A 27,386-nucleotide genomic window follows, 5' to 3' on the forward strand; every position below is an offset into this window, starting at 1 on the left:
TTAGACTCCATCGCCTCCGCTCCGTGCTCGCCCATCAATACCATCCTGGCTGGCTCTTCTGGGAGAGCAGACAAGCAAGAGAGGAAGAGGAACTCGGGGGCTCTCAGTGGTTTTCCCCAGCAGAGCAAGCCAGAAATGGGCACAAAGAGGGAACCCATGAGAACATCTGCAATGCCAACCGGGTCAACCCAAGCTGTGGTGGTGACAAAGACCAATAGTCACCGTTAGCCATGCTGCTCCTTCACTTTGTGACACTGGGAAAGTCCCTTTACGTTTCTGGGCCACAATGAAGAACTCTGGGTCGGCCAGTCAGCAGGTATTTATTAAGTGCCTACTATGTGCAAAGCACCTACTATGTGCGAAGAATACAAAGAAAGCCAAAGATAGTCTCTGCTGGCAAGGAGCTCACATTCTGATCGGGGAATCATCATACAAATATAAGATAAATACAGGATGAACCAGAGATAATCGATAGAGCGAAGGCATTAGCATGAGATCAGGGTTGAGCTTTGCTCTCCAGAGGAGAAGCTGCTTGATGGAGAATGGGGATGTCCCAGCCACACCCAAAGTGATCTCACAGGAAATACTCATTCTTGAGGTGGCGCAGCCTATGGCTCCCTGTCACCTGGGCCATCGATAGTGCCAGTGAAGGGAGACAGGCAAATGTAGAGTCATTGTGGGCCATTAAACCATACGTTAGGGCCTGAGGGCCGCATATTAACTTAGACAAATATGAGTATTATCTATGTTTTATCATATTTTTCATTTACGTTGTTAAATATTTCCCAATTCCATTTTAATCTGGGTTCAGGCAGCACTCAGAAGTGTTGTGGGTTACAGGGAGCTCATGGGCTGAGTGTCTGACACCTCTGTGGCTGAAATGGAATCAGGAAGAGCTGGGTTCAAATTCTGTCTCAGACATTTGCTAGTTGTGTGACCCTGGGCAAGTCACTTAACCTCTCCAACCTCAGTTTCCATTAATAAAATGAGGGGATTAGAAACCATGACCTCTGTGATTCCTTCCAGCTCTGAATCTATGGTCCTATGATTCTATAGTGGGCCATATAGGCAGAGTATGGAGGTGAGCTTTGGGGACCCAGACTAGGAAATGGTCCAGAGAATGGTGATGAGATCATGGATCCAAAACTCGAAGGGACCCCAAGGGTTAAGTAGTTCAGTCCTCCCATTTAACAGATGAGGAAATTGAGGCTCAGGGAGATTAAGTGACTCACCCATCGTCAGCTACTGTGTGTCACAGTAAGATTTGAACTCTGGTCTTCCAGACTCCCACTATCCACTGTCATGCTGTCTTTCAGGGTGAACAACAAGTATGGTTGGAGCTGAGGTGGCCAGTCATCAGAAATAGGACTGAGCCTCCACAGCCTTCCTCCAGGGCCAAATGTTCAGTCCAATGCCCCAAGAGTCCTCTTGGGGGAAGAGGGATTATTATTATTATTATTTTTTTTTTTGCGGGGCAATGGGGGTTAAGTGACTTGCCCAGGGTCACACAGCTAGTAAGTGTCAAGTGTCTGAGGCCAGATTTGAACTCAGGTACTCCTGAATCCAGGGCCGGTGCTTTATCCACTGCGCCACCTAGCTGCCCCAGGATTATTATTTTTTTAAATTATTCTTTTCTAAACTCTCTGACTTCTCTCCCTCCCACCCCCAATTGAGAAAGCAAAGAAAAACAACTCCTCTATTACAAACTTGAATGGTCAAGACAAGCCAATTCCCACATTGGCCATGGCCCCCCAAAAAGTCTCAATCTGCACTCTGAGTTCATCTCCTCCCTATCAGGAATCAGGCAGCAGGTTTCATTGTTAGGCAGTTGGAGACATAGTTGGTCATTACACTGATCAAAGCTTTAAGTCTTTCAAAGTTGTTTGTCTTTGTAACAGTGTTGTCACTGTGTAAACTCTTCCCCTGGTTCTGATCACTTCCCTCTGGATCAGTTCCTACAAGTTTCCCCAGGTTTCTCTGAAGCCATCCCCTTCATCCTTTCCCTTGGTACAACAGTGTTTCATCACATTCACCCCCTTAGTTTTGAAGTCTTTGTCACCACAGAAAAAAGAGCTGCTGAGGGGTAATTCTGTCCATATGGGTCCTTTTCCTCTGATGTCTTTGGGGGGTAAAGATCTAGTAGAGCCACCACTGAATCAATGGGCATGTGTAGTTTAATAGCTTTTGGGACAGAATTTCACAATTATTTTCCAGAATGGCTGGACCAGTTCCCAGCGCCACTAAAAGTGCATTGATGGGCCCATTTTCACACAGCTCAGAAGAGTCCTTCTAAAGCACCCTCACCTGAGGGTAGGAGAGAATGGCCTCCTTGGCACATTCCCATCCCTGGCCAGGGACAGTGGGAACCCTGGGGGGGGGGGGAGAGGCCATGCCATTGTAGAGCCTATGACAGAAAAGGAAGGGAATGCTGATCATGGTTTTATATTCAAGACAGGGCACTCAGGATCCTATCGACCGAGGTTCTGAAGAGGAAGTTGGCTCAAGAGAGAAGAAATGAAATTTTGGTGACTGTAACTAATTCACATGACAGGGAAAAATGTGTGGGAGGGAAGATGGTTCAAGAGGCTGTTGCCGCTGCCCAGGAAGCTCATCAATGAATTCCATCTCTGAGGTAAAAGCTATTGCTGCCACTGAAAAGAGAAGTCCAGCTGCCTCATGCTGACCGTGGCTTGGTCTTAGGGACTTCCAGCTTCAAATAATGCCTTGGGAAATTCTGTTCTTAACAGGAAGGGTAAGGGCCAGGCTTAGTAGGCAGAAGAAATGCACTGCTGTTCTGTGCTGACCATCATGGGACTAGAGATGGGTCACTCTTGTCCTGCTTTTCAAGAAAGTGTTAGAAGGTGGACATTCAATGCTGTAGGGAAAAAAACACTAGATTTTGAGTTAGAGGTCCAAGTGCCTCAACTTCCTCCCACATAGAAGAATTCACTTTTCACTGGCCTCAGCCCCAGCCACAAGTGACTTCTTCGGGAACAGAACTGGCCCCAGCTAGATGCCAGTCCCCTTTTCCTTCAGGTCTGGTGTGGCCTTCTTTTCTCACCACACATACTCTGCCTCAGTTCCCTCTCTCTGTTCTTGGATCAACTAGATGGTACAGTAGATTAAGTGCACAGCCTGGAGTCAGGAAGACCTGAGTTCAAATCTAGCTGATCCTGGGTGAGTCCCTTAACCTCTGTTTGACTCAGTTTCCTTATCTGAAAATGGAGATAACAGCAGCATCTACCTCCCGGAGTGGTTGTGAGGATCAATTGAGAAAATAACTGTAAAGCACTTAGCTTTAACAGTGCCTGGCATGTTTTAAGTCCTGTTTAAATTTTAGCCATCGCCATCGCCATCACCATTATCATCATCTTCTTCTGGGAGAACACTTATAAAACAGTCGGCACAGCGCCTGGCACATTGCAGGCACTACATAAATGTTAGGTACCAACATCGTCGTCGCCGCCGCCACCACCACCACCATTTAGTTCTCTGACTGAATGCTGCTGTAGCTCAGTGGGCTGCTGCCCCAGACAGAACATATTCCCTCTTTCCTATTCTTCCATCTTCTCTGAACCAGCGGTAGTGGGGGGGCAGAGTTGAGTTCTGCTGCTCGTTGTCCCAGAGTAGTGGGGTGAGAGCAGGGGCTGGGCTGACTGAGGTGGCAACATCGGCAAGGGAACTGCTGAGCAGATCACAGCATAGGGGTGGGCAAGGAGGGGGTGCTTAATGAGCCCCTTGGGGATTAGCCTTTTCTGTTTGCTCTTAAATCATCAGCTGTTATTTTATCAGATGTCTTGGTGTCTTGACCTGCCAACACAGCTGCAGTTACTTTCCCACTTACACACAAGTCTTATTTGGGGGAGTTTTGAGAGGTTGGACAAGCTAACAACTGAGGATCCCAAAAGGTCTTCAGATGGGCCACTGATGCCCTAGAGGTGATAATTCAGGGTCCTTCACTAATCAACAAGCATTTGTTCAGTGTCTCTGTGAAAGACATCGTCCTTTCCTCAAGTGGAAAGGCTGAGTCTGTGTAGAATGAACATCTGACCATTGGTACAGACAAGGTATGATGGAACCAGGCCTGAAGGAGAAAAGCAAATGCAGATAAAGGTTATCCTGGGTGGAAAGACTTGGTGCAGAGTCTTCAGAGGGTGGCACGGTCAGAGAGATCCTTCCTGACTCATGAATCACTGACCAGGAGAGACACATACTTTCTTGGTCCCATAGCCCACAGCGAGGGAAGGAATCAGAACAGGGAAGACCATCAGAGTGGACACCCACAAGGGTCATCCTTCCCCAAGGAGGCTGGCCTTGGGCAGGTAACAGAACAGGGCCTAAAATGGGGATGAGGGGGATTTAAAGTTTCATTATTGGGTGGCACACCCCAGCCACTAGGCCTGAAGCAGATACTATTTCCCCTTTTTCACCAATGTGGCTTTCACTCTGAGAAGGCCTTTCTGGGGTGTTCTGGGCAGAGCTAACTCCTGATCCCTGGAGTAGGGAGGGAGCTGACTTCCTCTCAGAGGTAGCAGATGTTCCAGGATGGGGTGGCCGGGAGGGATCATAGCGTGAGAGTGGGTAGGGACCTTAGAGTCATCTAGTCTAACCCATTCTTTTCACAAGTGGGGAAACTGAGGCCTGGAGAGGTGATTTGTCTGAGGTCACGCAGGTAAAATGGCAGAGTCTGGGATCCTGACTCTAAATGCCAGGCCTCCACGACACTTCCTGGACATCTCCAGTCATGTCATCTCCACCCCCTCCCCAATGGAAAACTAGACTCTGCCCCTGGAACCTCCCTAAGCTTCAATAGGTCTTATCTTGCTCATTTCAGACTTTTCTGAGGCCTCGCTAGGGCATGTGCCATTGTGCATCTGTGTGTCTCTGACTCCCCTTTATATGTTGTCTTCCTTACAAAGGAATCTTCTCGGGGGAACCTACTGTCTAGCATGCTTTTATTTATAAGCCTAGTGCTCAGTACAGTGCTAGGCACAGAGTAGCTACTTAATAAATGCTCTGGCCATGTAGCCATCCATCCATGAACCTTCCCCTCAACCATACAGCTCTTCTTGCTGCTTGCCCCGAGTTATGAGGGGAGCATCAGTGGCTTAAATTGCTGGTTGCTCTGTCAGGGACCTGCCAGGCAGCGTGGACACAGGCCCACCCTGATCAGAAAGTGGGGCCTAAGTCAAGCAGATGGTTTAGGTTTGAATGGGCCAAGGAGGGTAGACCTCTCAAAAGCACCAGACTCAGTGATGCCCAGCAAAGGGCGGCACATCCGTGAAACAGACCAAGTAAGGACAAACCTCCTCCCACACTTCCCCAACCCTTTCCACCTGCTCCCAGCCCACCCGACAACACTGACTGGCACGCCACGGGTATAGCCCAGAAACCATAAGGGAGGTTACTGGGGTTTTTTGTTTAAAATTTAAAATTTTTTTTAATTAAAAAATTTTTTTTGTTTGTTTAAAAAAATTTTGGAGGGGGTGGAGGGAGGTTGTCTTTATAAGAATAGTCTGAGAGTCAGAGTGGTAGACATAGGAAACCCAAAGACACAGCAGAGAGGGTCCTCTGGTGCAAAAGGGAGGGAGGGCTACAGACGACTGGCCATCATTTGACAGAAGAAAGAACTGAAGCCGAGAGAGGACATTGGCATACAGTCTTAGAGTTGGAAGAGACCTCACAGATTAGCTATTTGAAAAAAATATGTTAACAGATGTGGAAACTGAGTCAAGATTAAGTGACTTGCCCAAAGTCCCACAGCTAGCAAGTGTCAGAGGTGGGATTTGAACCCAGATCTTCCAGTCTCCAAGGCCAGTCTCCTGGCTAGAACACAGAATGTGTTTGGAATTAGTTGCGTGAGACAGAAAAAACACCTTCTGCTTTGGTCTTCCCCAAAGTATTTTCACATCCATTCTCAGGTCCATCCCAGAGAAGGGACAATGAGGAAGATCTATCAAGCAGAGAATAACAGTGACGCCTGACCTTCTTAGAGCAGGTCCTCTCTGCTATCTTGTCTGACCCATACAATGACCCTGGGAGGAAGATAGTATAAAAATAGTGTTGTTGTTGAGTTGTTTCTCAGTCATGTCCGACTCTCTGTGAGAGAGGTTTTCTTGGCAAAGATGCTGGAGTTGTTTGCCATTTTCTTCTCCGGCTCATTTTATACATGAAGAAAGGGGGGCAAACAGGGTGAAGTGATTTGCCCAGGTCAAGTTAGTGTCTGAGGCTGAACTGGAACTCAGGTCTTTCTGACTCTATTCACTGCACCACCTAGCTGCCTTATAAAATATTATTATTCCATTTCAAAGATGAATCAACTGAGGCTCAGAGAGGTGAGTGAGGTACCTAAGGTTACAGAGTCATAAATGTCAGATCTGGAACTTGAACCCTAGTCTCCCAACTCCCTTCTCTCTCTCTCCATCACCCCATGTATCCAGTTGGCTGTCATGTGTTGTCCATCCTACCTTCACAATATATTACACATCTCTACCTTGTCTGTGCTTCCACAGATACCATTCCCATCCAGGTTCTCATCACCTCTCAGACTGTCAGCCTCCTAGCTGGCCTCCCTGCCTCCAGGCCCTTCTCTCTCTAATCCATACCTGACGTGGTCACCAAGGTGATATTCCTGAAGTACTGACCTGACCACGTTGCTCCCCTGTTTAAGAAATTCCCATGGCTCCAATTGCCTTTAAGATAAAACACGAGGGGGGCAGCTAGGTAGCACAGTGGATAGAGAACTGGCCCTGGAGTCAGGAATACCTGAGTTCAAATCCGGCCTCGGACACTTGACACTTACTAGCTATGTGACCCTGGGCAAGTCACTTAACCCCCGTTTCCCCCCCCACACAAAAAAGTTATATACCACAAATTTAGGCGGCGGCTAGGTGGCGCAATGGATAAAGCACCGGCCCTGGATTCAGGAGTACCTGAGTTCAAATCCAGCCTTAGACACTTAACACTTACTAGCTGTGTGACCCTGGGCAAGTCACTTAACCCCAATTGCCTCACTAAAAAAAAAAAAAAAAAAAAAGGGATAAAACAAGAGGTCCTTTGGTATTTCCAGGCTTTGTTGTACATCATTTCCCCTCACAGGCTCTACCATCCAGCCAAGTCAACTTCCTTGCTGTTTCCCATAACCAATATCCCATCTCCTCACAGGGTCCATTCTCCATGACTCCTCATCTCCTTTTTTGAGAATCTCTAGTTTCCTCCAAATAGCCCGGCTGACACCTACCACACAAGGCCTTTCCTGAGCCCATGAGCTGCTAGTGTCCATGCCTAAAAGGGCAATACTTTGAACTTGGATCAGTGTAATAGGCAGCCATGATTACAGAGGATCCTGGAGGAAATGCTGCCCATCTCCTGACAGAGCGGTCAGAGACCTAGGATACAGAATGAGAGCGACATTCTGGGACCTGGCCAATACAGGAATCTCTTTTGCTTGACCATGCACGTTTATTACAAGGGTTTTGTCATCCCCCGTGCCCCACCATGGGAGAGGAGAAGGGGAGAAAATAAATGCTTGCTAATTGACAAAATTAAACATTTTTTAAAAATCAAAAAATACTTTATATCTGTCTTATATTTACTTAAGTACATTCATGGTGTTTAGAGTATAAGCTCTCGGAGGGCAGAGAATGTCTCATTTTTGTCTTTGGATTCCCAGAGTCCAGCATAGTGACTGGAACACAGTAAATGTCTATTGATTGCTTGTTCAGTGAGTGAACAACTGCCCCCAAAGGACTGTTTTTGCTTTTTCTTTGTTTCCCTAGTGATTAACATAGTGCCTACCCATCCCTCCATCCCTCCTTCTTTTGTTTCCTTTCTTCCTCCCTCACTCCCTTTTCTTTCTTCTCTTTTCCCTTCCCACCCTCCTCCATTCTTCCCACCTTCCTCCATTCTTTCCTCCTTCCTTCCTTCCTCCCTGTCTCCCTCCCTCTTTCCTACTTCACACCCATATCCAGCTTTGATTTGGGTATTAGATGGGGGAGCCTGGTCAGTAAAGACTGTGCCTAGTTTCAGGTGCCTGGTGGGGACAAGGTGGTGAAATTGAAAGAGTGCTGGTTTGGGGTCAGAGGACCTGAATTCAAATTCTGCCTCTCCCACCGTGTCACTCATGTGACCCTGGGTAAATTACTGAACCATTCTATGCCTCAGTTTCTTCCTCTGTAAAAAGGTGGGTTGGACTAGACTGCCTCTGAGGTCCCTTCTAGCTCTAGAGCTCGGATCTTCTTTGTTCTATAAGAACTTCCTGTCTGGGGGCAGCTAGGTGGTGCAGTGGATAAAGCACTGGCCCTGGATTCAGGAGGACCTGAGTTCAAATCCAGCCTTAGACACTTGACACTTACTAGCTGTGTGACCCTGGGCAAGTCACTCAACACTCATTGTCCTGCAAAAAAAACCAAACCAAACCAAAACAAAAAACAACCAAAAAAAAAAAAGAAGAAGAAGAACTTCCTGTCAATCGATCAACAAACATTTATTAACCACTTACTGTGTGTCAGGCAGGTCCCAGGCAATCAGAATGCAAAGACAAAATGAAACTGTCCCTGCCCTTAAGAATTTTGCAATCTAACTTTTTTCCTTTATATCCTAGGGCGAAAGCCAAGAGAGGTATTGGGCAAACAATGAAGAGACATGGTTGAGGCCCAGCGCTTGCAGGACTTGGGCAACCAACACCCCCAATGCCTCTACCTTAGAAAGACGTCTTAGCCGAGGCTTCCCAAATGTCCTTTTGGAAGCTCAAAGCCCTTCATAAACAATTCTCCCCATTTCACAGATGGACAAAGAGAATCTCAGAGAAGCTGGGGCTTGACCCTTAAGAATGGGGCTCAGATTAGGATCTACTTTCTTTGACCCTGCTGGTCATGAATGAGAGGCAGTGTGGCACAAAGGAAAGATGATCAGGATGCTCTGCTCTGTGCCCCTTCTGACCCCCCCATCTCCAACCCTCCCCACAAGCCTCACCTTTAGCACAAAAGTGTTGTCTTTGTCTGGCATCTCCAGGGGCATGGTGGTCCGAACCTCGATGATTGCAGAGAGGGGGATGCTTACCTTGGGTTTGGAGGCCTGAAAAAGCACACAGGAAGTTGTTGGTGACATGCCCTGCACCTTCTCCTCCTCCACCCACTTCTCCCTACACCTGACAGATCTCGTCCAGCACTCACTACCCCACATGGATCCAGTCACTCCAGTCATTCTAGGACCCACTTCCCATCTCCTCTCCACAATTTCTGTATATCTCACTACCCTGAACACAGAGACTTCTATGAATCAGAGCTCCCTGAGGGCAGGTGCTATGTCTCCCCAGCCACATCAGGGGCTCCCTGAAGGCAGGCACTGTATCTTTCCTCCCAATCCTCAGAGCATCCAGCCCAGGGCTGCCCATGTTCTTACTCAAACCTTATAGGTCAGACCTCAAGCCATCAGCTGCCACAATTCTAATGGAAAGACTTGGGGGAAAAAAGAGACCAGAACACTCCTAATTTCCCCTGTGTCCCCAGTAACTCTACAGTCTTTTAATTAAACGGAACAGGGCCCCAATGGAAGCTGTTAAAGTTAATGTCTTTTGTTCCACATCCACAGCCCTGCTCTGCCTCTGGAGTCCTACCTGCTTCCTTCAACCATATCTCCAGCGGGGATTGGCCAATGTACTAAAGTCTGGGTCTGGCCCCCGGCTCTGGACCCTCTGCTACACCACTGGTCACCCACTCCAGCCACTGGGCACTCTGGCTGGGAATCCCAGGCAACAGAGGCAGAGGGAGCTAGCTTTCACAAACAGCTTAAGTAGCTGGTGGGTCGTCAGAGCTGGTGGGAATGGGAAGCAGCTATGGAAGTCATCCGCCAATAAGGACAAACCAAGCTAGACTCTGGAGGCCTCTCTAGGCGTGGCAGGGTGGAGGGCAACAGCTCTAGACACTTGGCTCTCCAGGGAGCGGACGGACCGCCCTTCCCCTGCCCCCTCTTTGGCAGATTGTCACCCTAATATCTGAGGCACAGAGAGTGATGAGAGAACAGGGAAGACCAAGCTCCCAGACTGCAGCACAGCAAGGCCTGCAGTCTCCCTGAGGGGCCCTTACAATGTATCAGGGCATTAGAAAGGAATAGAGGGTACAGGATAACAAAGGGCAGTGACGGAATCTTCCTCCCCCATAACCTTGAAAGGAAGGCTCATCGGACCACACATAAACTCTCAGAAAGGAAGCCAAGTGGCCCATCCAGTCAGTCCCAGGGCCCATGGATAGACTTCAGGGGATCTGTAACCTGGAGAGGAAAATAGGTGCCATCTCTCTTTCCCTAAGCTCTGATTACAGTTGGGCACTTTCTTCAATTATGACTGTAGGCAACAAATGGGATTCTGGGTGGGGGCTGGCCAGCCACAGACAAAGGGGCCCAGGACACAGGACAGGGGGAGCCCCTGTCCTCCTCCAGCCTCCTCTCTTCACAGGCACAGAGATTACTCAGCCAGCCTGAGGTTACACAGGGAAGAAGCACCAGAGGTGAAATCTGAACCCAGGACTCTCCTCTAGGAGGGAAATTCCCAGAGAGAGAGAGAGAGAGAGAGAGAGAGAGAGAGAGAGAGAGAGAGATGGTGTCAAGGGCCTCCAACATTTGCCTTAGCAATTCTCTCCCCCAGAGGCGGGAACAGCTGACCCTCCCATTCCAGATCTAATTTAGGAAGGAGAGAGGCCCTTATTCTTAGGTGACAAAGGTGACTGCCTCTGTCCCCAGTCAGCTGTCTCCCTGGATCCCGCCCAGCTCCCAGCAGCAATGGGGCCCCCCAAGACAAGGAGCAGGCCGTGCCACAGGAAGGGAGGGAGGGAGGGAGGCTGGGTTCTCAGCCACCTCTGTGGCTGGGTTTGCCTCAGTTTGGGGGTCAGTGGGGGAAAGGGCTGAGGCTTGCTATGAGCCTCAAGGCACTTTTATGGGGGTTCTATTGCTCAGGGATTTGTCAAGTCAGGCAGGAGGCAGCTGTGCTTCTGGGGGACACGGGACCTGGCTATAAGAACGAGCCACAAAGATGAAGCCTCTTGGGAGGTGTGGACTTTATGGTCACCCCCTCATCCCTATCATTAAATGAGACAGTATTGTAAAAAGTGCTTAGCATCAAGCCCAGTACATAGTAGGTGCTATATAAATGCTCATTCCCTGCTTCCTCTCTCCTCCATCAGAAAACCCATCACCACAAGAAGACACCTCTGCAAACACTATATCTTGGGGAGTGGGAGAACACACACACAAGGGCAGTACCTCGTTTCCCTGGGAAGGGGGCTGAGAAGGTACCTGAAGAACGTTGCCCAGCAGGCCAAGCGCTATCTCTCTGGCCTCAGAGGACAGGAATAAAATCCTGCCTCTACTACTTACTATCTATGGGACCTTTCAGGGCCTCGGTTGCTTTCTCTGTAAAAGAAGGGGATTGAACTAGACAGACCTGTCTGACCTTGGACAAGCCACTAAAGGCCAACGAAGGAGCGCACGGACATGGTTGTGCCACACCCTGGGCTCCGCTGCAGGGCAGCCTGCAGAGACAGCGAGGGCTCTTGGGGAACCTGGTCCAACTGAAGAGCCAGACACAGTTTTCTTCATCCCGTGCGTCTGCTCCCTCATCCGACGAGCCTTCCCTGACTGCCTGGTCTTGCCTCCGGACCTCTCTCACTTCATCTACTAGGCACTTTACTCTACGATATGAACCCTACTCCCACAGTGTGATTGTTTTCATTCTCTCCTCACCCAGCACCACTCCCCCCAACCCAGACCTAAACCCTCAAAGCACAGCCGGGCTCGCTTTCCCATCACTGGGGCTTTGCCCGAGTATTTTTACCACTCCTCTACTTGGTTTTCTCATTGGGCAGCATCCCTATTTCCCTGTAATACCTTCCCTGACCAGAGTGGTGACAAAATCTTCTTTCCCAATCTCTGAGTCCCCAGATGCCTGCTGGACTTTTAGTAGGCACAGTGATGATGGCTAATATGTATATAGTGCTTGGCACCTATCTGGTAGGCCATGAGTCATAGGGTCATGGATTTTAAGCTAGAAAGGAGCTCAAAGGTCATCCAGTCCAACCCCCTTCACTTGACAGCTGAGAAGCTGAGGGGCTAAGCAACTTGCCCATGGTCACTCAGGTGGCAGGGCCAGGATTTCAACTCTAATCCCCAGTCAGTCTTTTATTCCACTGTGCTACACTGCCTTTAGCAAGCATTTGCTGATGGGGCCACTTAATCTTTGAAGATGTTTCTGTGTTAGTGAGCTTTTTTAAACAAAATTTCAGGGGCAGCTAGATGGCACAGTAGATAAAGCACCAGCCCTGGATTCAGGAGGACCTGAGTTCAAATCCAGCCTCAGATGCTTGACACTTACTAGCTGTGTGACCCTGAACAAGTCACTTAACCCTCACTGCCCCACAAAAAAAAAGAAAGAAAAAAATTTCAAACTCCAATATTGTTAAGAAACTTTTCAGTGTCCACATTGTGTCTCCTTAAACTGGACCACGAGCTTCTTAGAGGCAGGGACTCACTTGTGTGAGGCACAAGGCACACAGTAGGTGCTCAGTGAAATTCGGATTAGTGCAGAAGATGACTACAAAGTAGCCACTTGATTTTGTAAGAAAAAAAGATCACAGGTTACAAAATGAAACCGTGTCTTCTCCAAGGTAGTCGCCATGAAGGGAAACATACTTATTCCCTTTGCTGCCATTGCTCAGGATGCTGGTGACATTCCTCTCTGGGAATTTTGTTCATATTTACACCTACTGTGCACATAGCATCTCACATAAAGAGTATGAAACAATCTCTACCCCAAGCCAAGAGCAGCTTGGGGGACAAGTTTCATGCACATTCTTGACAGAGGGCAGTCTTTGTCCTCTGGGGGTAGATTTGATTTTTGAAAATGGAAAAGTGATCAAAAGTCACTGGAAAGGGGCAGCTAGGTGGTGACATGGATAGAGCACCAGCCCTGGAGTCAGGAGGTTCTGAGTTCAAATCCAGCCTCAGATACTTACTAGCTATGTGGCCCTGAGCAAGTCAACTTAATCCCAATTGCCTTCCCCCCTCCAAAAAAAAAGTCACGGGGAACCATTCTTGGGTACTAAATTGGATAGATTAAAAAAAGAAATTATGATAAAAAATAGATGCTAGAGTTTCTTATGGGATTGGTCTGGAGGACCATTCTGTCCTCTTTGGAGTAAGTATGGAGATGCCTACACCATTGGGGTAAGGATGCAACCTCCTAGGGAAACAGAGATAGGTTTGGACAATAGCTCTTTTGGGAATGGGGAAGTGGAGATGTGGATTCAGGAGAATGGAAGCTCTTGGAGGCAGGACCTATCTCATGTTTGTCATTGTACCCTTGGTGCTAGGAGACGAATATGACTTGTCCCTAAATTTGAGTTAAATGAGAAATCTGAGTCACATTTCTGGGACATAAATACCTCCATGGTTGAGGTCCTATTCTGGTCCAGCTATGGGGGGATTGGAAAAGGGAAAAGCCCAACTTCTGTCTGCAGGGATCCCACACATTCAGGATGGGGAGACAAAGCATGAATCCTCTCACAACACCACTGTGAGGTAAGGTAATACAGAGGAAGCTACTACGGGTCCCAAAGGTTAAGTGACTCGTCTAGGGTCACCTAGCTAGGAAGAGTTAGGTCCACACTGTCCACTCAGGTTTCCTGATTGCAGGTTCTTAATGAGTCGAGTGCATGCCCCTGAGTGGCTACTCCACAACACTCTCTCCTACCACACCCGCACACCTGGGACTCCAGACCCCCACCTCACCCCCCCCGCCTTGGCCCGAGGTCTCCAGGGGCTGCTTCCTCTCACCCTGCTCTTCTTGTTCCAGAGAACAGGCTAGGAAGCTGAGAAGGACTGAATAGAGAGCAATCTGATCCCTCCCTTGTTTGACAACACCCAGCATTCCCTGCTGTGACAAGATGCTCCTCTTGCCTTCACAGGTGGCCTCAGTCTGATCAAGCCCCGAGCATCCTTGCTGGGCTTGCTCCCAGAGCGCCTGCCTGCCTCCCCCTCCCGCCTCCTCTCCATCACGTCTTTCTTTCCAGTCTCAGTCCATGACTGCTCTCCTTGCCTCAGCCCGCCCCATGCCAATCACTCCCCCTCCCTTCTCCCATGTCGTTACGTACCCACTTCTTAGAAGCATACCTCATTATCTGGATTCTTGTCTCCCTGCCCGACTGTGGGATCCCTGTAGGCCAGCCCCTGTCCCCACAGAATGTTCAGAAAAGACCTGCGTGAACTCATGGGCTGGATGGTGATTCCTCAAACGTTTTGGTGAGTTTTAAAAAATGTGTGTTGCTGTTCCCTCCCCACAGCATGGGCCTGCCTGACAATGGCTGGCTGTGGTTTGCTGTCCCTGCGACTCGGCCTTTCCTGCATAGAGAGGGTTGTCTGGGAAAGGGGTCAGAAGGGAGCTGGGCTGGGGCAGAGGAAGCCACAAGGGATTTGTTCATTCGTTCCTTCAGCCACTCCATTCATTCATTCATTCATTCATTCATTCATTCATTCATTCATTCATTCATTCATTCATTTCACCCTTACTATCTTCCTTCCCAACTTCTTTTCTTCCCTCCCTCCCTCCTTCCCTTCTTTCCTTTCTTCCTCCCTCCCTCCCTTCTTCCCTTCCTTCTTTCCTTTCTCCCTCCTTCCTCCCTCCCTTCTTTCTTTCCTTCCACCATTCAGTCAATGAGAGAGGCAGAATAGGGTAGATCAAAAGACACTAGATTGGGAGTGGGGGCCAAAGCCCCACTCCGTCATTATCACTGTGTGGCACTGGACAGGTCACTCTCCTCTCAAGGCTCCCTTCCATCTCTACACATTTTGCTTCTCTTCACCAAGCACCTCCTATGTGCACAGACCTGTTCTGGGTGCCTGCTGGATATCGAACCTCTCCAAGAACTCCTCCTTGCTTCATCCCACTCCATGAACACAGGATGGTCCCAGATGCAGCATGAGAAGGGACCTCATACGTCATCCAGTGGCCATTCCCAAGCATGAAGACAATTCTCTATTTCCCATAGAGTGGGGGAGGGGACGGGCCTTGTATCCAAAGAAGGCCAAGACTGTGCAGACCTTGTTCCCTGTCACCAGCCCCTCCTGGCCCACCTGGGACCCTTCTGCCTCCCTTCCCCTTTCAGCCCGTCACCCGGTCGGACGCCAATGGACCAAAGGGACCTTCTTGTCCAACCCCTTCACTTTGTACTTTAGAAAAATGGCGCCCAGGGCATCTACTTGCCTAGGGTCATGGCAGTGGCAGAGCTAAGATTCAAACCCAGGTCCTCTGACTCAAAGACCCCAGTGGACATCTGGTCCAAGCCTGTTGTTTATATGTTAATACAAATGAAGTCCCAAGAGACGAAGTCTCCGTCCAAGGCCACAGGCGACTGGGGCCAATTTGAACGTTGGCCCTTGAAGTCTAAAGGGGAAGGCCTGGCCGACCTGAGCAGGGATTGGAACTCGGTTCTTCCAGACCATTTCCACTCTCTGAGTCCTCTTCCCCAGTCTGCTCTTCCCCAGGCTGTTCCCTCCCACGCTTCCCCCAGCCACTGCTCACCTTGGGGGGGACGTAGAATTCTAACAAGAACCTCTCGCCCTCCACTTTCACGGCCTTCCGGAGCATCAGCCGGCACTTCTGCCACTGGGAGCCACCCACGCAGCCGGAGTCATCGGCCACCATGTAGCGCAGGGTCCCCTCTCGTTGGATGTCTGCCAGCTCCACCTTGGAGGCCGGGCCCCGGGACAGCCTCAGCCGGTGGGCCCACTTCTCCCGGGGCTCCGCCGGAGGCTCTCCCCCTCGAAGCCCCGACGGTTGGCCCGCCTCGGGCTCAGGGGATGCCCTCCGGTGCCACATCTCCTTCACACCATCCACCACACACAGGCTCATGTTGCGCAGCGAAAAGCCCTTTTTGAATCGCGGTTTGGCCGCGGCTCGGAAAGACACGTCCTCTGAGCTCCGGGAGTGGCCGTAGGAGGAGACCTTGTGGGCCTGAGCCTGCTGGGCCTGGCTCAGCGATCGGGCCGGGGGTGCCCCAGCCACAGGGCCCATGCTGTCAAGGGACTCGGTGGAGGTCTCCTCTCTGCAGGGCAGTGGCCCCCGCGCATTGGGCATGTGGCAGGGCTGGAGCCCCACGAAGGGGACAATGTTGTATTTGGTGGGCGAGTCAGAGACGAAGACCCGGCTCACCTCGACGCTGAAGACGTCCAGGAAGTTGGCCGCGAAGTGGTGAGAGAAGGAGGCCTCGGCTCCCGGTGTGTCGTACTGCGGGTTCTCCCGAAGGAACCGACAGAACTTCTGGGCAAAGTCCACCGCAGCTGCCTGGGCGTGCAGCTCACAGAACTCCCGCCAGTCAGGGACCTGGGAGGAGGTGTCCTGACAAGGGGCATCGCCATTCATGGCTCACATCCCGTTCCAGCTTCTGCACAGCTGTAAGGGGGAGAAGGAGGTGAGTTAGGGTGCCGGGCATGCAGTAGGTGCTACATAAATGCTTGTTCCCTTCCCTCCTCACCTTAGGGGGTAAGGAAGAGGACCAGGGCAGGGAGAGAACATTCAGGGAAGAGGAAGGCCAGAAAATGGCACGTCTGGCTACCCAGGCCAATCCCTCTGGACATGTCTGGACCCTGGGCCTTCCTTTCTAAGGCCCTTACGTTTCTGGACACCTGCCCCTCTGGCGCATCACAGCCTCATTGAACTGGAGCTGAAAGGGTTCTTATAGGTCATCGGGTCTAGCCCCGTCATTTTTCAGATGAGGAAACTGAAGCCTGGGCAAGTAACTTGCCCAAGGTCACATGGGCAGTAAGTGGCAGATTCGAACTCAGGTCCTCTGTCTCAAACATTCAGAGCTGGAAGGGAAATTAGAAGACATTTGGCCCAACCCATAGTTTACAGATGAGGAGAGGCCAGGAGAGACAAAGTGTCTGGATGGTCCTCAGACTGATAGTAAGTGACCAAGGCAGGATTTGAACTCTGGTCCTTGGGCTGGAAATTTTCTGACTCTCCTAGGCTGAGTCCAAATTCAGTATTCTTTCCTTTGCCATCTGGGACCCTGCTGCCTCCTCCCTTGGTCCTTTTAACCCCTGGCACATCCTGGCACACTGGACCACGTGGCACTGTCTTCTCTTCCTGGGCACGACCTATGCCCTGGCACTTCTGGAAATTTAGCTTCTACCTCTTCCCCTCCCCCCCAAGAATCCTGCCTCTGGTTATCAAGGAACTGAAGAGGTTAAGGTGGCTAGAGTTGGGCTCTGCCCACGCCATCCCACCCACCCTTCCTCCAAGCCCTGGGACTTCAGAGGGGTTCTCCATTCTCTTCCCCGTACTACAGAGACCTCCTCCCTATGGCCTGCCTTCCCAGCCCCTCCCCAGACGCATGCCTCCAAGAACAAATCAGCTTTAACCAGCCACTCATATATTATTAGCACCCGCTCAGACTGAGCTGGCAAGGTTGCTAAGTGCCTCTCGGCAGCAGGGAACTGGTGCCCAGAGACTTTCCTTTTCATTACATGAAGCCTCCCCTTCCTCGCCCTCTTCCCCTGGCAGAGAAGGCAAGGGGTGGGGGAGTTCTCATAGGCAGAGCAGAGCAGCTGGGCACTACAGGGCCCAGTCATCTCCCTGAGGTGGCCGGAGAGGCACGCAGCAGTGCCCAGCCGACCACCACATTGTGGGAGAGAGGAGAGAGCCTCCATCTACCCAGTGTTTGGAGGTAGGAACAGTTCAGACATTTATCATCCTCAGCCACAAAATTTTCTCTGTGGGCGACTGGGTGGTGCTGGTCCCTGGTACTAGAGAGAAAGAGAAGTCATTCTCTGAAGGGGAGATGCTGTGCCCAAACACTCCAGAATGTCTGTATTTGACAGGCTGCCCGAGGCCCGGGACAGAGCAAAGGCAAGGGGCGACACTTGCCGGCTTTAACCCTCCAGAGTTCTGGGGGTGGGGGAGAGAAGCAGAGCACCAGCTTCCTGGCCAGGGCCAGGGGCATCCTGGGCCACCAAGGGACACTGGGTGGGGGACAAGGTCTCCATGATCCCCACATCCACCGTGGCAGATCATTCCCACCTCCAACCTTGACTCCTTGGGAAGAGGGCCAGCCCTCCCCTGAGAGCAGAGAGGTCTGAGGGGGCGATGGGAAAGCTGTCCCCGGGTGAGCCCCTTTCCCTTCTAACGGGGAAGATTCCATACACAGGAAGGGGAGGGGGTGACAGGCTGAGATGTGAAGGAAGCAGGGTCGGGGCCTGGCTGGATGCACTGAGGTCTCTGAGTCTGTCCTCACTGTGTCCAGGTCGAGCCTGGAGGGGCCTTTGCCTACTGCCCTTTTGTGTGTGCGTGTGAGTGTGTGTGTGTGTGTGTGGGGGGGCAGTTACATGAACCTGAGTCCCCTGGATCTGAGCTCCGTAGCTTAGGAGTCTGTTCTTCTTCCCTCTAGCCAGGGAATTGAAGGAGAGCTAGGTGGCAAAGTGGAAAGAACACTGGGCTTGGAATCAGAAAGACTCGTGTTCCTGAGTTCAAGCGGTGTGACCCTGGGCAAGTCACTTGAACCTGCTTGCCTCAGTTTCCTCATCTGTCAAATGAGCTGGTGGAGAAGGAAATGGCAAAGCGCTCCAGCATCTCTGCCAGAACCCTGCCCCCCCTCAAAAAAGGGATCATGAAAAGCTGGACAGGACTCCAACAACAACAACAACAACAACAACAACAGAGTGACTATAGATCTGGCCACAGTTCTCAAAGTTACTCAGAAAAGAGAAGATAGTGGTGGGCAGAGGAATGGCAGTAGTGGAGACCCTGATCGATCAGTCAACAAGTACGTGGTTAAGTGCCTCCTCCGTGCTAGGCCCTGATGGTGCAAAGGCGAGAAAAGGAGCCTGTTCTTAAGGACCTGAGAATCCCCTCCTGCCGTGTGGGGCAGCTTGGATCCAGTGGTATTTGTAAAGTGCTGAGAACAGTGGCTGGCTTCTTCCCTTCCTGTCCCCGTCTGTCCGTGAATGAGCCCCCCAGGGCCCGCACCAGGCCCTCGAAGAGGAAAGCCAGGCCACAGGCTCCCTCCATTCTTTGGCCCCGGGGTTCTTCCGGTAAAGCCAAGCCAGGGCCAGAGGACACCACGTTCCCCGTGAGCTCCAAGTCCAAGGAGTTCATTAAAAGCAGAGTGTAAAGAGCCAATTCTGTGGTGACTGAATTGTCCTCTGATAGGCCTGCTACCCCTCAGGCCCGAAAAAATATGTTTTTAATAATCAATTGCTATTGATTGAGTTTAAATAGGCCCAGGCTGGACACACAGCTTCTGTCGGCAACGCGGCAGGTGCTGGCCTCCACCAGCAGAGACCCTGCCGATGGCTACAGGCCAGTGGCCCATCAGGAATGGCAGCAGGGGGCCAGCGGCCAGGAATGGCTTTGGGCCCCTTACTGGCCCGGGGTACCCCAAGTACCGTTTGCAGGTTGGTACCTTGCTGGCCTTTCATTGCAGGGCTCAGCAAGCTGCTCTCCTGTCCCCAGGCCCCGGCCTGACAGTGACATGAGGGATTCCCTCCCAGCACAGGCAGCCCCGGGTGGAGACTTTCTAGGTCTTCACTTGGGGTATTTTGTTTGGGTGGGGCTCTTTTCCCACAGACCCAGATGGATTCTCCTGTCTCAAGGACACATCAAGTAAGTTCTGGAGTGATCCTTACAGGTGAGGCTGGCCAGGGAGGTGTCGTGGAGGAGAGCGGTGAGAATCCCTCTCTCCACCTGACTGAGTTAAGTCACAGGAGATAAGGAAAGGTGGGCTGGGGCCAGATTTCAGAGGGCATTGAATGTCAGACCCAGAGAAGGATCTATGGTGTTCTAGGAAGATGAGCTAGCAGCAGTGCCGTCTTCCCTCATTCTGGAATGTTGGAGTCCGGACTGTGGTGCACCCCCAGACCCTCCAAGCAGAGAAGCAGAGTTCTCCCTGAAGGAGCCCGAGGTAGCAGCATCCCCGAGTCACCTACCCAGGGATTCCGCATCAAAGCTAGGAATAGAACCCCAGAGTCCTGATGCCCAGGCTTCTACTGAATCCAGGCTCCCTGGGCCCAGCTCGCTGTTCCCTTACCAGCTCAAGCGGGGGAGATCAGGCTGAGAAGCGCCTTGGCCTCACTTCCAAAGAAGGACCCATGGGAAGCAGGTGGCTTTTTGTCCAGGAGCCAGGGCACAGCCCTCAGCCTAACCTGGCGCCACTGTAACACCCCTACTGAGTAGAGGAGGAGCAGGGGGGTGAGGGCAGCTGCAGGCCACCCTGGCCAAGGAGCCTGGAGCCAGTAGAAACCAGAGCCCTTGGGGGACAGGTGGTTAGAGCCGCCCCAGGCCCATAGGGCCCCAACCCCCTGGGCTTGGGGCAGAGGGGAGAGGGGGAGGAAAACAAGAAAAGAGGCAGGCAGCAGACGGGGACCACAGCCCCCAAAGAGACTTTAAAGGTACGCCTCCTGCAGAATGGGCCTGTGATTGCCCAGCATTCCCCTTGCTCATACCCACTGGGCTCTGCCCCTGTAGGAGCTGGGCCAGGCTGGAGGAGAGCAGACATAGGCAAAGGGGAGACTGGGACCGCTGGCCAGTGACCCAGCAAGGCCCCACCTCCTTGTCCCTCACCTCCCCAGGCTTCCCCTTATTTTCTCCAGCACCATTCATGCTGCCCCTCCCCTTCTCTGGATTCACCCCTCCTCACAGAGCTCCCAGACTCCACCCAGAGTCCCCAGGCCTGGTCTGCTGGGCCCTTGGTGGCTCCAGAAGTAGGGAGATGGTGAGAGAGAGAGAGAGAGAGAGAGAGAGAAGAGAGGGAGGAGGAGAGAGGAAGGGGAGGGAAGGAGGGAGAGGGGAGAGAGGGAGAGAGAGAGACAGAGAGACAGGGAGAGAAGGAGAAAGGAAGGGGAGGGAGGGAGAGAGAGAGAAGGGGGGGAGAAAAGGAGAGAGAATATACAAGGCTATTGACTTCTAGCCAAGTCAATTGTTTCCACCAACAAAAGGCACTGAGCTGAGAGGAAGTCAGCAGAAATCACCCAGCCCTCCCTCATCTCTGTTCCCCTCCTTCCCCCTACTTTGGGAAAACCCTCATGCCAGAGGAAGCCTCTGCTAGGCTAGGCCTGTGCCCAGAAAATACCCAAGAGACGGCCCTCTCTGCCCTTAATGGAGGTAGCGTCCACATCCATCCTCTGAGGTTTCCTCTGAGTTCACCAACTAGGGGAGAAAAGCAGTAGGTCGGGTCCGAAGTACTTAAGTGTGGGATGTATGGGCAAGGTTGTCAGTAGAGGAGGGGAGCTCGGGGCTTTGCCAGGGTGGATGCGATTGTGAGCAGGCCCAAACGCAGGGGCGTCAAAACCCCACCAGGACCACACATTTAGAGGCAGCTTCAGAAGTGCTCAAGTCCAAGCCCCACATTTTACTGGTGAGGATCCTGAGACCCTGCAAGATGCAGTGACTGGTCCAGGCTCACACCAAGTATCTGAAGTGGGACTGAACCGAGGTCTTCCTGACCCCGAATCCAGTGCTCTAGCCACTATACCAATCCCACCTCCCCCCAGAAACAGCTCTGCCAAAAGTCAATGAAAGGCACCCCCAGCTCCTGAGGATGGGGTAAGGGGGTGGAGCGGGACACGGGCCAAAAAATGGTAGAAGGAAGGAAGGAAGGAAGGAAGGAAGGAAGGAAGGAAATTTGAACTAGCAATTCCAAGGTAGGCTGTTTTGGGGGACTATTACTACTAGGGGAAGCCTTCACTGGATAGTGGCTGGGCCCAACCCTGTTGGGAAACCAACACACATGAGCTGGGTAACACTGGCTCCCTAGGGAGCTACACTGAGGGAAGATGGGCCTTCCACCACCCAAAGAAAAATGCTTTCTGGAGGGATCTGTGCTTTCTGGAAGGGTGTCATGTCTCCAGGAGCATTTCCTAGGGCCCTACTATGCACATAGTGCTACGATAAGGATCCATCATCCATCTCCATTTCCCCTCATGTATTTGCCTTGTTGGCCTGGGCTTCTTAAGGGGCCGGATTTGCTGGCATCTGCCTGTCCTGAGTGTTCTCTCCTCGACTACTTTGCTGAATCATCCATCATTCACGGTCCAACCCACGAGTGCAGGGGGTGGGGGCTGCTAAAGGCTTTAGCTCAGGTTCTTCTCTCTCTCCACTGTGGCTCAGGACAACCTCATCGGTTTTCAAGGGCTCAGTTATTTATTCTCTCTCTGCAGATGACCCCGGGGACTCTATATCCAGGCCAGTCTCTCTCCTGAGCCATCTGACACTTTCAACTAGTTGTGGGGATCTCTAACCCAGCATGTCCAAAAGTGAACTCCTCGCTTCCTCCCCACTCCTCAGCCCCACCTTTTCCAAACTTTCCTTTTTCTGTCAGTTGCACCACTATCTTCCAAGTCCCCCAGATTCAGCTCCTCATTCCACAGCCGGGCAGTCTCCTACTCTCCACTCAAATGACCACCACTCTGCTTCAGGCCCTCATCACCTCTGGCCCAGATCTCTTGTCTCAAATCTCTCCCCTTTGCAATCCCACCTCCACATAGCTGCCTGGAGTCAGGAAGACCTGGTTTCAAATCAGATACTTACAGGCTGTGTGACCTTGGGCAAGTCACTTAACCACTGTTTGCCTCAGTTTCCGCACATGTAAAAAATGAGGATAATTATAGCACCTACCTCCCAGGGTCATTGTGAAGGTCAAATGAGATATTTCTAAAGTACTTAGCACAGTGGTTAGCATAAAATCAGTACCATATAAATGTTAGCTATTATTACTATTACTATTATTATCTCAGACACTTGATAGTAGAGTATCTCTGGGCATGTCACTTAAGATCTCCCGGACTTAGTTTTGTCATCTATAAGATGGGGATAATAGCATCTCCTTCACCCCACGAAGATCAAATGAGATACTACATACAAAGTGACTTGCAAACCGTTAAGTGCTAAAATTATTATTCATGCATACATTTATTTAGTGTCCAACTATTCTCATACTATGCTCAGCCACATAGTAGTTCCTCAAGAAATACATGTCGAGGGGCAGCTAGGTGGCGCAGTGGATAAAGCACCAGCCCTGAATTCAGGAGGACCTGAGTTCAAATCCAGCCTCAGACACTTGGCACTTATTAGCTGTGTGACCCTGGGCAAGTCACTTAGCCCTCATTGCCCTGAAAAAAAAAAAAGAAAGAAAAGAAAAGAAAAGAAAAAGAAATAGGCATTGAGTTGATTTCCCTGAGACCCACCGCTGGGGAGGGGATGGCCTTCTCTGCCCCATCTAATCTTTGTTGACCCCTCTAACTGAGGAATGGTGGAGCTCATCCTTGGGATCATTTCTGGTTTGCAATATTGAAGGAGTCCAGGGGGTAAGAGCTTCTACACCCCTTGACACCCTGAAATAGAGTGATGAATGAGCCAGAGTCCCTGGTCTTAGGGAGCTGGCTTTATCGAAATGATTAATGAAAAATGTTGAATGTCCCGTGGCCAATAAGAGATCCCCTGGGTACTCCCCTAGAGACCTCCTTCTAAGTCAGGGGTCTGAGGATAAATTTTGGGAGGTTCATGAACCTGAATAGAGGGAGGAAGTGTGTGTGAAGTGTGTGTGTGTGTGTGTGTGTGTGTATCCATCCTTATTCTCACTAACCTCTTACTGAAATTTAGCACTTAAAAACATCATTCTAAAGAGGGGGTTCATAGGCTTCAGCAGATTGCCAGAGGGGGTGAAGGAACCTCTAAGTTAACCCCGGCCCATCTAAATGGCCACTTGCACTAGATCAGCCAATCATCCAGCTCCCCAGTCCTCCTTCTGCCTGACCTCCTGTCTAGCACATCTTTCCACCTTGTCTATACAGATACCACAATAGGCTTTCTCCAGTGCTTTGCTAAAATCCAGCTGAATCGTATCTACAGCAGCCCCATCTGGGGTTCTTTTGTTAATGTTCAGATATATCCCTAGTCCAGGGGGACCCAGAGGTACGAGTAAGGAAACTACCTCGATTAATAACAGCACCTTCTCTGTAACTCTGAGCATTGCTTGGGGCATGGAGGGTGCCCTAAGAAGTGACTTGTTCAGGGTCATGAAGCCAGCATTTATGCCAGGTAAAACTTGAACCCAGGTCTTCCTGAGTCTGGCTCTCTGTCTGCTATCCCAGTTACCCTGTTAAAAATGGAAATGAGGGAGTCTGGCATGAGCCTCTTGATGAAGCCATGCTGGCTCTTAGTGAGTGCTGCTTCCCTTTCCAAACTCTCGCATACTACGCCTGCCACGAAGGTTCAGTGAGTTTAGGTCACACAGAATGCCAGTACTGGAAATGACTTTAGAGGTCACTCTCCTTCCGTGCCTTCATGGGAAAACCAAGGCTGTGAGGGGAACACAGGATAGGACAAGAGCAGAACTCAGGCAAAGGGCTGAAGCATGCCCCTTACAGAATGGGGCGTGGCATCTACGCTGGATGCGGAGAAGAAGCAGGCAGCAAACACCCCTGTAAGTCAGGCACCGTGCTAAGTGCTGGGGCTACAAAGAAACGTTCCTGCTCCCAAAGAGCGATAGGCAAGGCAGTGCTCGGGTGTGTGTGTGTGGATGCCTGTGGAGAACAGCTGGACTCTCTACCAGGCTGACTCTTCGTCCTTGAGGCTGACGCCCCCAATCTTTCCCCACCTAGTGCCCCCTCCCCCAGGTGCCCTGCGACCTCATAGATCCAGAGCTGGAAGGGACCTCAGTGGCCATCTAGTCTGATATCTTTATTTATTTATTTTTTTGCAGGCAATGGGGGTTAAGTGACTTGCCCAGGGTCACACAGCTAGTTAAGTGTCAAGTGTCTGAGGCCGGATTTGAACTCAGGTCCTCCTGACTCCAGGGCCGGTGCTTTAACCACTGCGCCACCTAGCTGCCCCTGATATCTTTATTTTTGCAGATGTGGAAACCGAGGGCCAGGGAAGCGAAGTGACTTGGCCAGGACCACACAGGCAGCGATGGGATGGGAACCACGGCCTTCTGATTCCTAAATCGGTGCTCTCTCTGCCGTACCCTGTACTCGAAGCTCCGCTCCTTGGGGGAGGACAGCATTTCAGGCTTGTCTCCCACACCCTCTAAGGGCAGAGAATCCATCCTTCCCCCACCCACCCACCCACCCACCCACCCACCAGGGAAGCCTCTGAGTAGAGAAAAGAGAGCTGGGCACCCGCATCAACGAATCTCTATGGAAACACCGTATTTACCGGCATAGCCTCCGCCGGCTCTGAGGCAGCAAGAGCGGCGGGAGGGGCAGCCCAGTGATGAGAGCCGATGTGTCCCTGACCTCGGCCAGAGAGCCCCCTCCCCCTCTCCCCAGGCTGACTCCCCCTGCCGGAGCGGCCCAGGACCGGCTTTTTGGGGACTTTATATCACGTCATTGTTTATAGCGGCTTTTTTTGTCAATGGATTTACCCTCCTCATCATGTCTCACTCAGGCTCATTTGAAAGTCTCTTCGCATCTTGGAACACATGATGCCTGACAGGAGGAAGAGAGGGGAGGGGCGCCAGCCAGAAGCCACAATGGGGCTGAGGCTTTTCCTCGTGTACTCTGAGTGCAGATAATCAAATGCTGCCCATGAATGGAGAGCCGCACCTTCAAGAGCTTGAGGAGCCCAGGGACTAGGCTGGGGGAGAAGGAGGCTGAGGAAGGAGGAGACTGAGAGAAGAGGCTGGGGGAGGAGGAGTCTGAGGGAGGAGGAGACTGAGAGAAGAGGCTGGGGGAGGAGGAGACCGAGGGAGGAGGCTGGGGGAGGAGGAGGCTGAGGGAGGAGGAGACTGAGGGAGGAGGCTGGGGGAGGAGGATGCTGAAGGAGGAAGCTGGGCACTCCACAAGCGAGCACAGTGACCCCTCCATGGCCCGGCTGCTCCCACAAGCTCATCCCTCCCCTCCTGGTGCCTGTTCTCTGCCTTTGTTCTCTCTTCTTCCTTAGATGTCCACCCCATCTTTCAAGACCAGGCCTGGGAGTTCAGCTCCCCTTGGTCCTAGTTCTGGTCCTAGTTCTGGTCCTGGTCTTAGTCCTGGTTCTGGTTCTAGTCCTGCTCCTCCTTCTCCACTGTGGGTCAGGACCTTAAGCCATTCTATACCCCCCCCCCTTTTTTTGGCCTTGTATCATTACAAGCTTCACATGTATGTCTACGTCTGGTCTCTTATCTTCCCCACCCTCTTCCCACCGTCTCTCTCCGAACATGTACGTACACACACACACACACACACACACACACACACACACACACACACACACACACACACACGAGCGCACACACATTCTAATACCTAGTATTTATATAATGCTTTAAGGTTTGCAAAGCACTTTGCAATGATATCAAGTGATCCTCACAACGACCCTGGAAGGTAGGTACTATGATGAGCCCATTTTATGGATGAAGATATTGAGGCAGAGATTAAGCCGAGCCACTTGTCCAGGGTCACACAGCTAGTCACTGTCTGAGGCTGGATTTGAACTCAGGTCTTCCTGACTCTAGGTCCAGTGCTCTATCCACTGAGCCCTCTTTAAAGCTGCCTTTATTGATCATGGATGCACATATAAATAGGATGTTTTTAGAGAGGGAGCGAACAAGAGAATATTACTCCCCTTGATAGATGTGTATTAATATATTTATCTCCAGAAGCACAGGGCCTGGAGATCCCTGAAGCAGGAGCCTGGGACCTTCTCTCCACCTTGAGAGAGTTGTCTGGTGCCCAGAGAGGGGAAGCCACTTACCCAGATTCCCACAGTCAGGGTGGGTCAGAGGCAGAGCTCGCCCTGGGCTCTTCCCCACCCGAGGCAGGCCCTGTGGGCATCATTTCTCTGCCCACTCTGGCTCCTTATACTGCATCTATTATGTTGTATTATGTGTATCTATTATTCCTGGGCAGGTGAGTAAATGAAAGGAGATGCAAATCGGGGATCGGAGGGCCTGGATTCAAATCCTGGCTCTCCTACTTGTCTGAGCAAACCCCTTTCCCCTCTTGTGCCTCCGTTTCCTCAGCTGAAAGATGGGGTCAGTGAAGTCAAACATGAATAGAAACAGGGGCCATTGGGAAGGATTCCTGCATGGTGTGTGTATCACTTGGAAAACCACATGTTAACATCATCTATCTTGATTGCATTTTATTTGTTTCATTAAATATTTCCCAATGACATTTTAATCTGATTGGGGCCACACTTGGGAATGTTGCCGGCCGTGTGTTTGACGCCACTGGCCTGGATTCTAAGGTCCCTTTTAATTCTAAATCCTCGGTAACCATACACAGGAAATGTCATACGGCTTCAAATGATGCACCTTGGGGCAGCTAGGTGGCGCAGTGGATAGAGCACGGGCCCTGGAGTCAGGAGGACCTGAGTTCAAATCCGACCTCAGACACTTAACACTTACTAGCTGTGTGACCCT

At 51.2% G+C, this 27,386-nt stretch overlaps 1 protein-coding gene across 2 annotated transcripts in view; it reads right to left on the bottom strand.

Annotated features, from left to right (window-relative positions):
* SH2B2 (SH2B adaptor protein 2) overlaps window positions 1-27,386 on the bottom strand; it is a 66,784-nt gene that overhangs the window by 17,491 nt on the left and 21,907 nt on the right. Inside the window, exons 2-3 of one of the 2 annotated variants that reach the window (XM_043964389.1) lie at window positions 15,569-16,438; window positions 8,974-9,075 (exon numbers count right to left, since the gene is read on the bottom strand). In XM_043964389.1, coding sequence (XP_043820324.1) covers window positions 8,974-9,075; window positions 15,569-16,408 — 942 coding nt within the window. In that variant the 5' untranslated portion in view covers window positions 16,409-16,438. The remainder of the gene's footprint in view (window positions 1-8,973; window positions 9,076-15,568; window positions 16,439-27,386) is intronic. The other variant, XM_043964390.1, reaches the window with a different exon arrangement.

Source organism: Dromiciops gliroides, chromosome 4, assembly GCF_019393635.1.
Source record: "Dromiciops gliroides isolate mDroGli1 chromosome 4, mDroGli1.pri, whole genome shotgun sequence".
Classification (NCBI taxonomy): domain Eukaryota; kingdom Metazoa; phylum Chordata; class Mammalia; order Microbiotheria; family Microbiotheriidae; genus Dromiciops; species Dromiciops gliroides.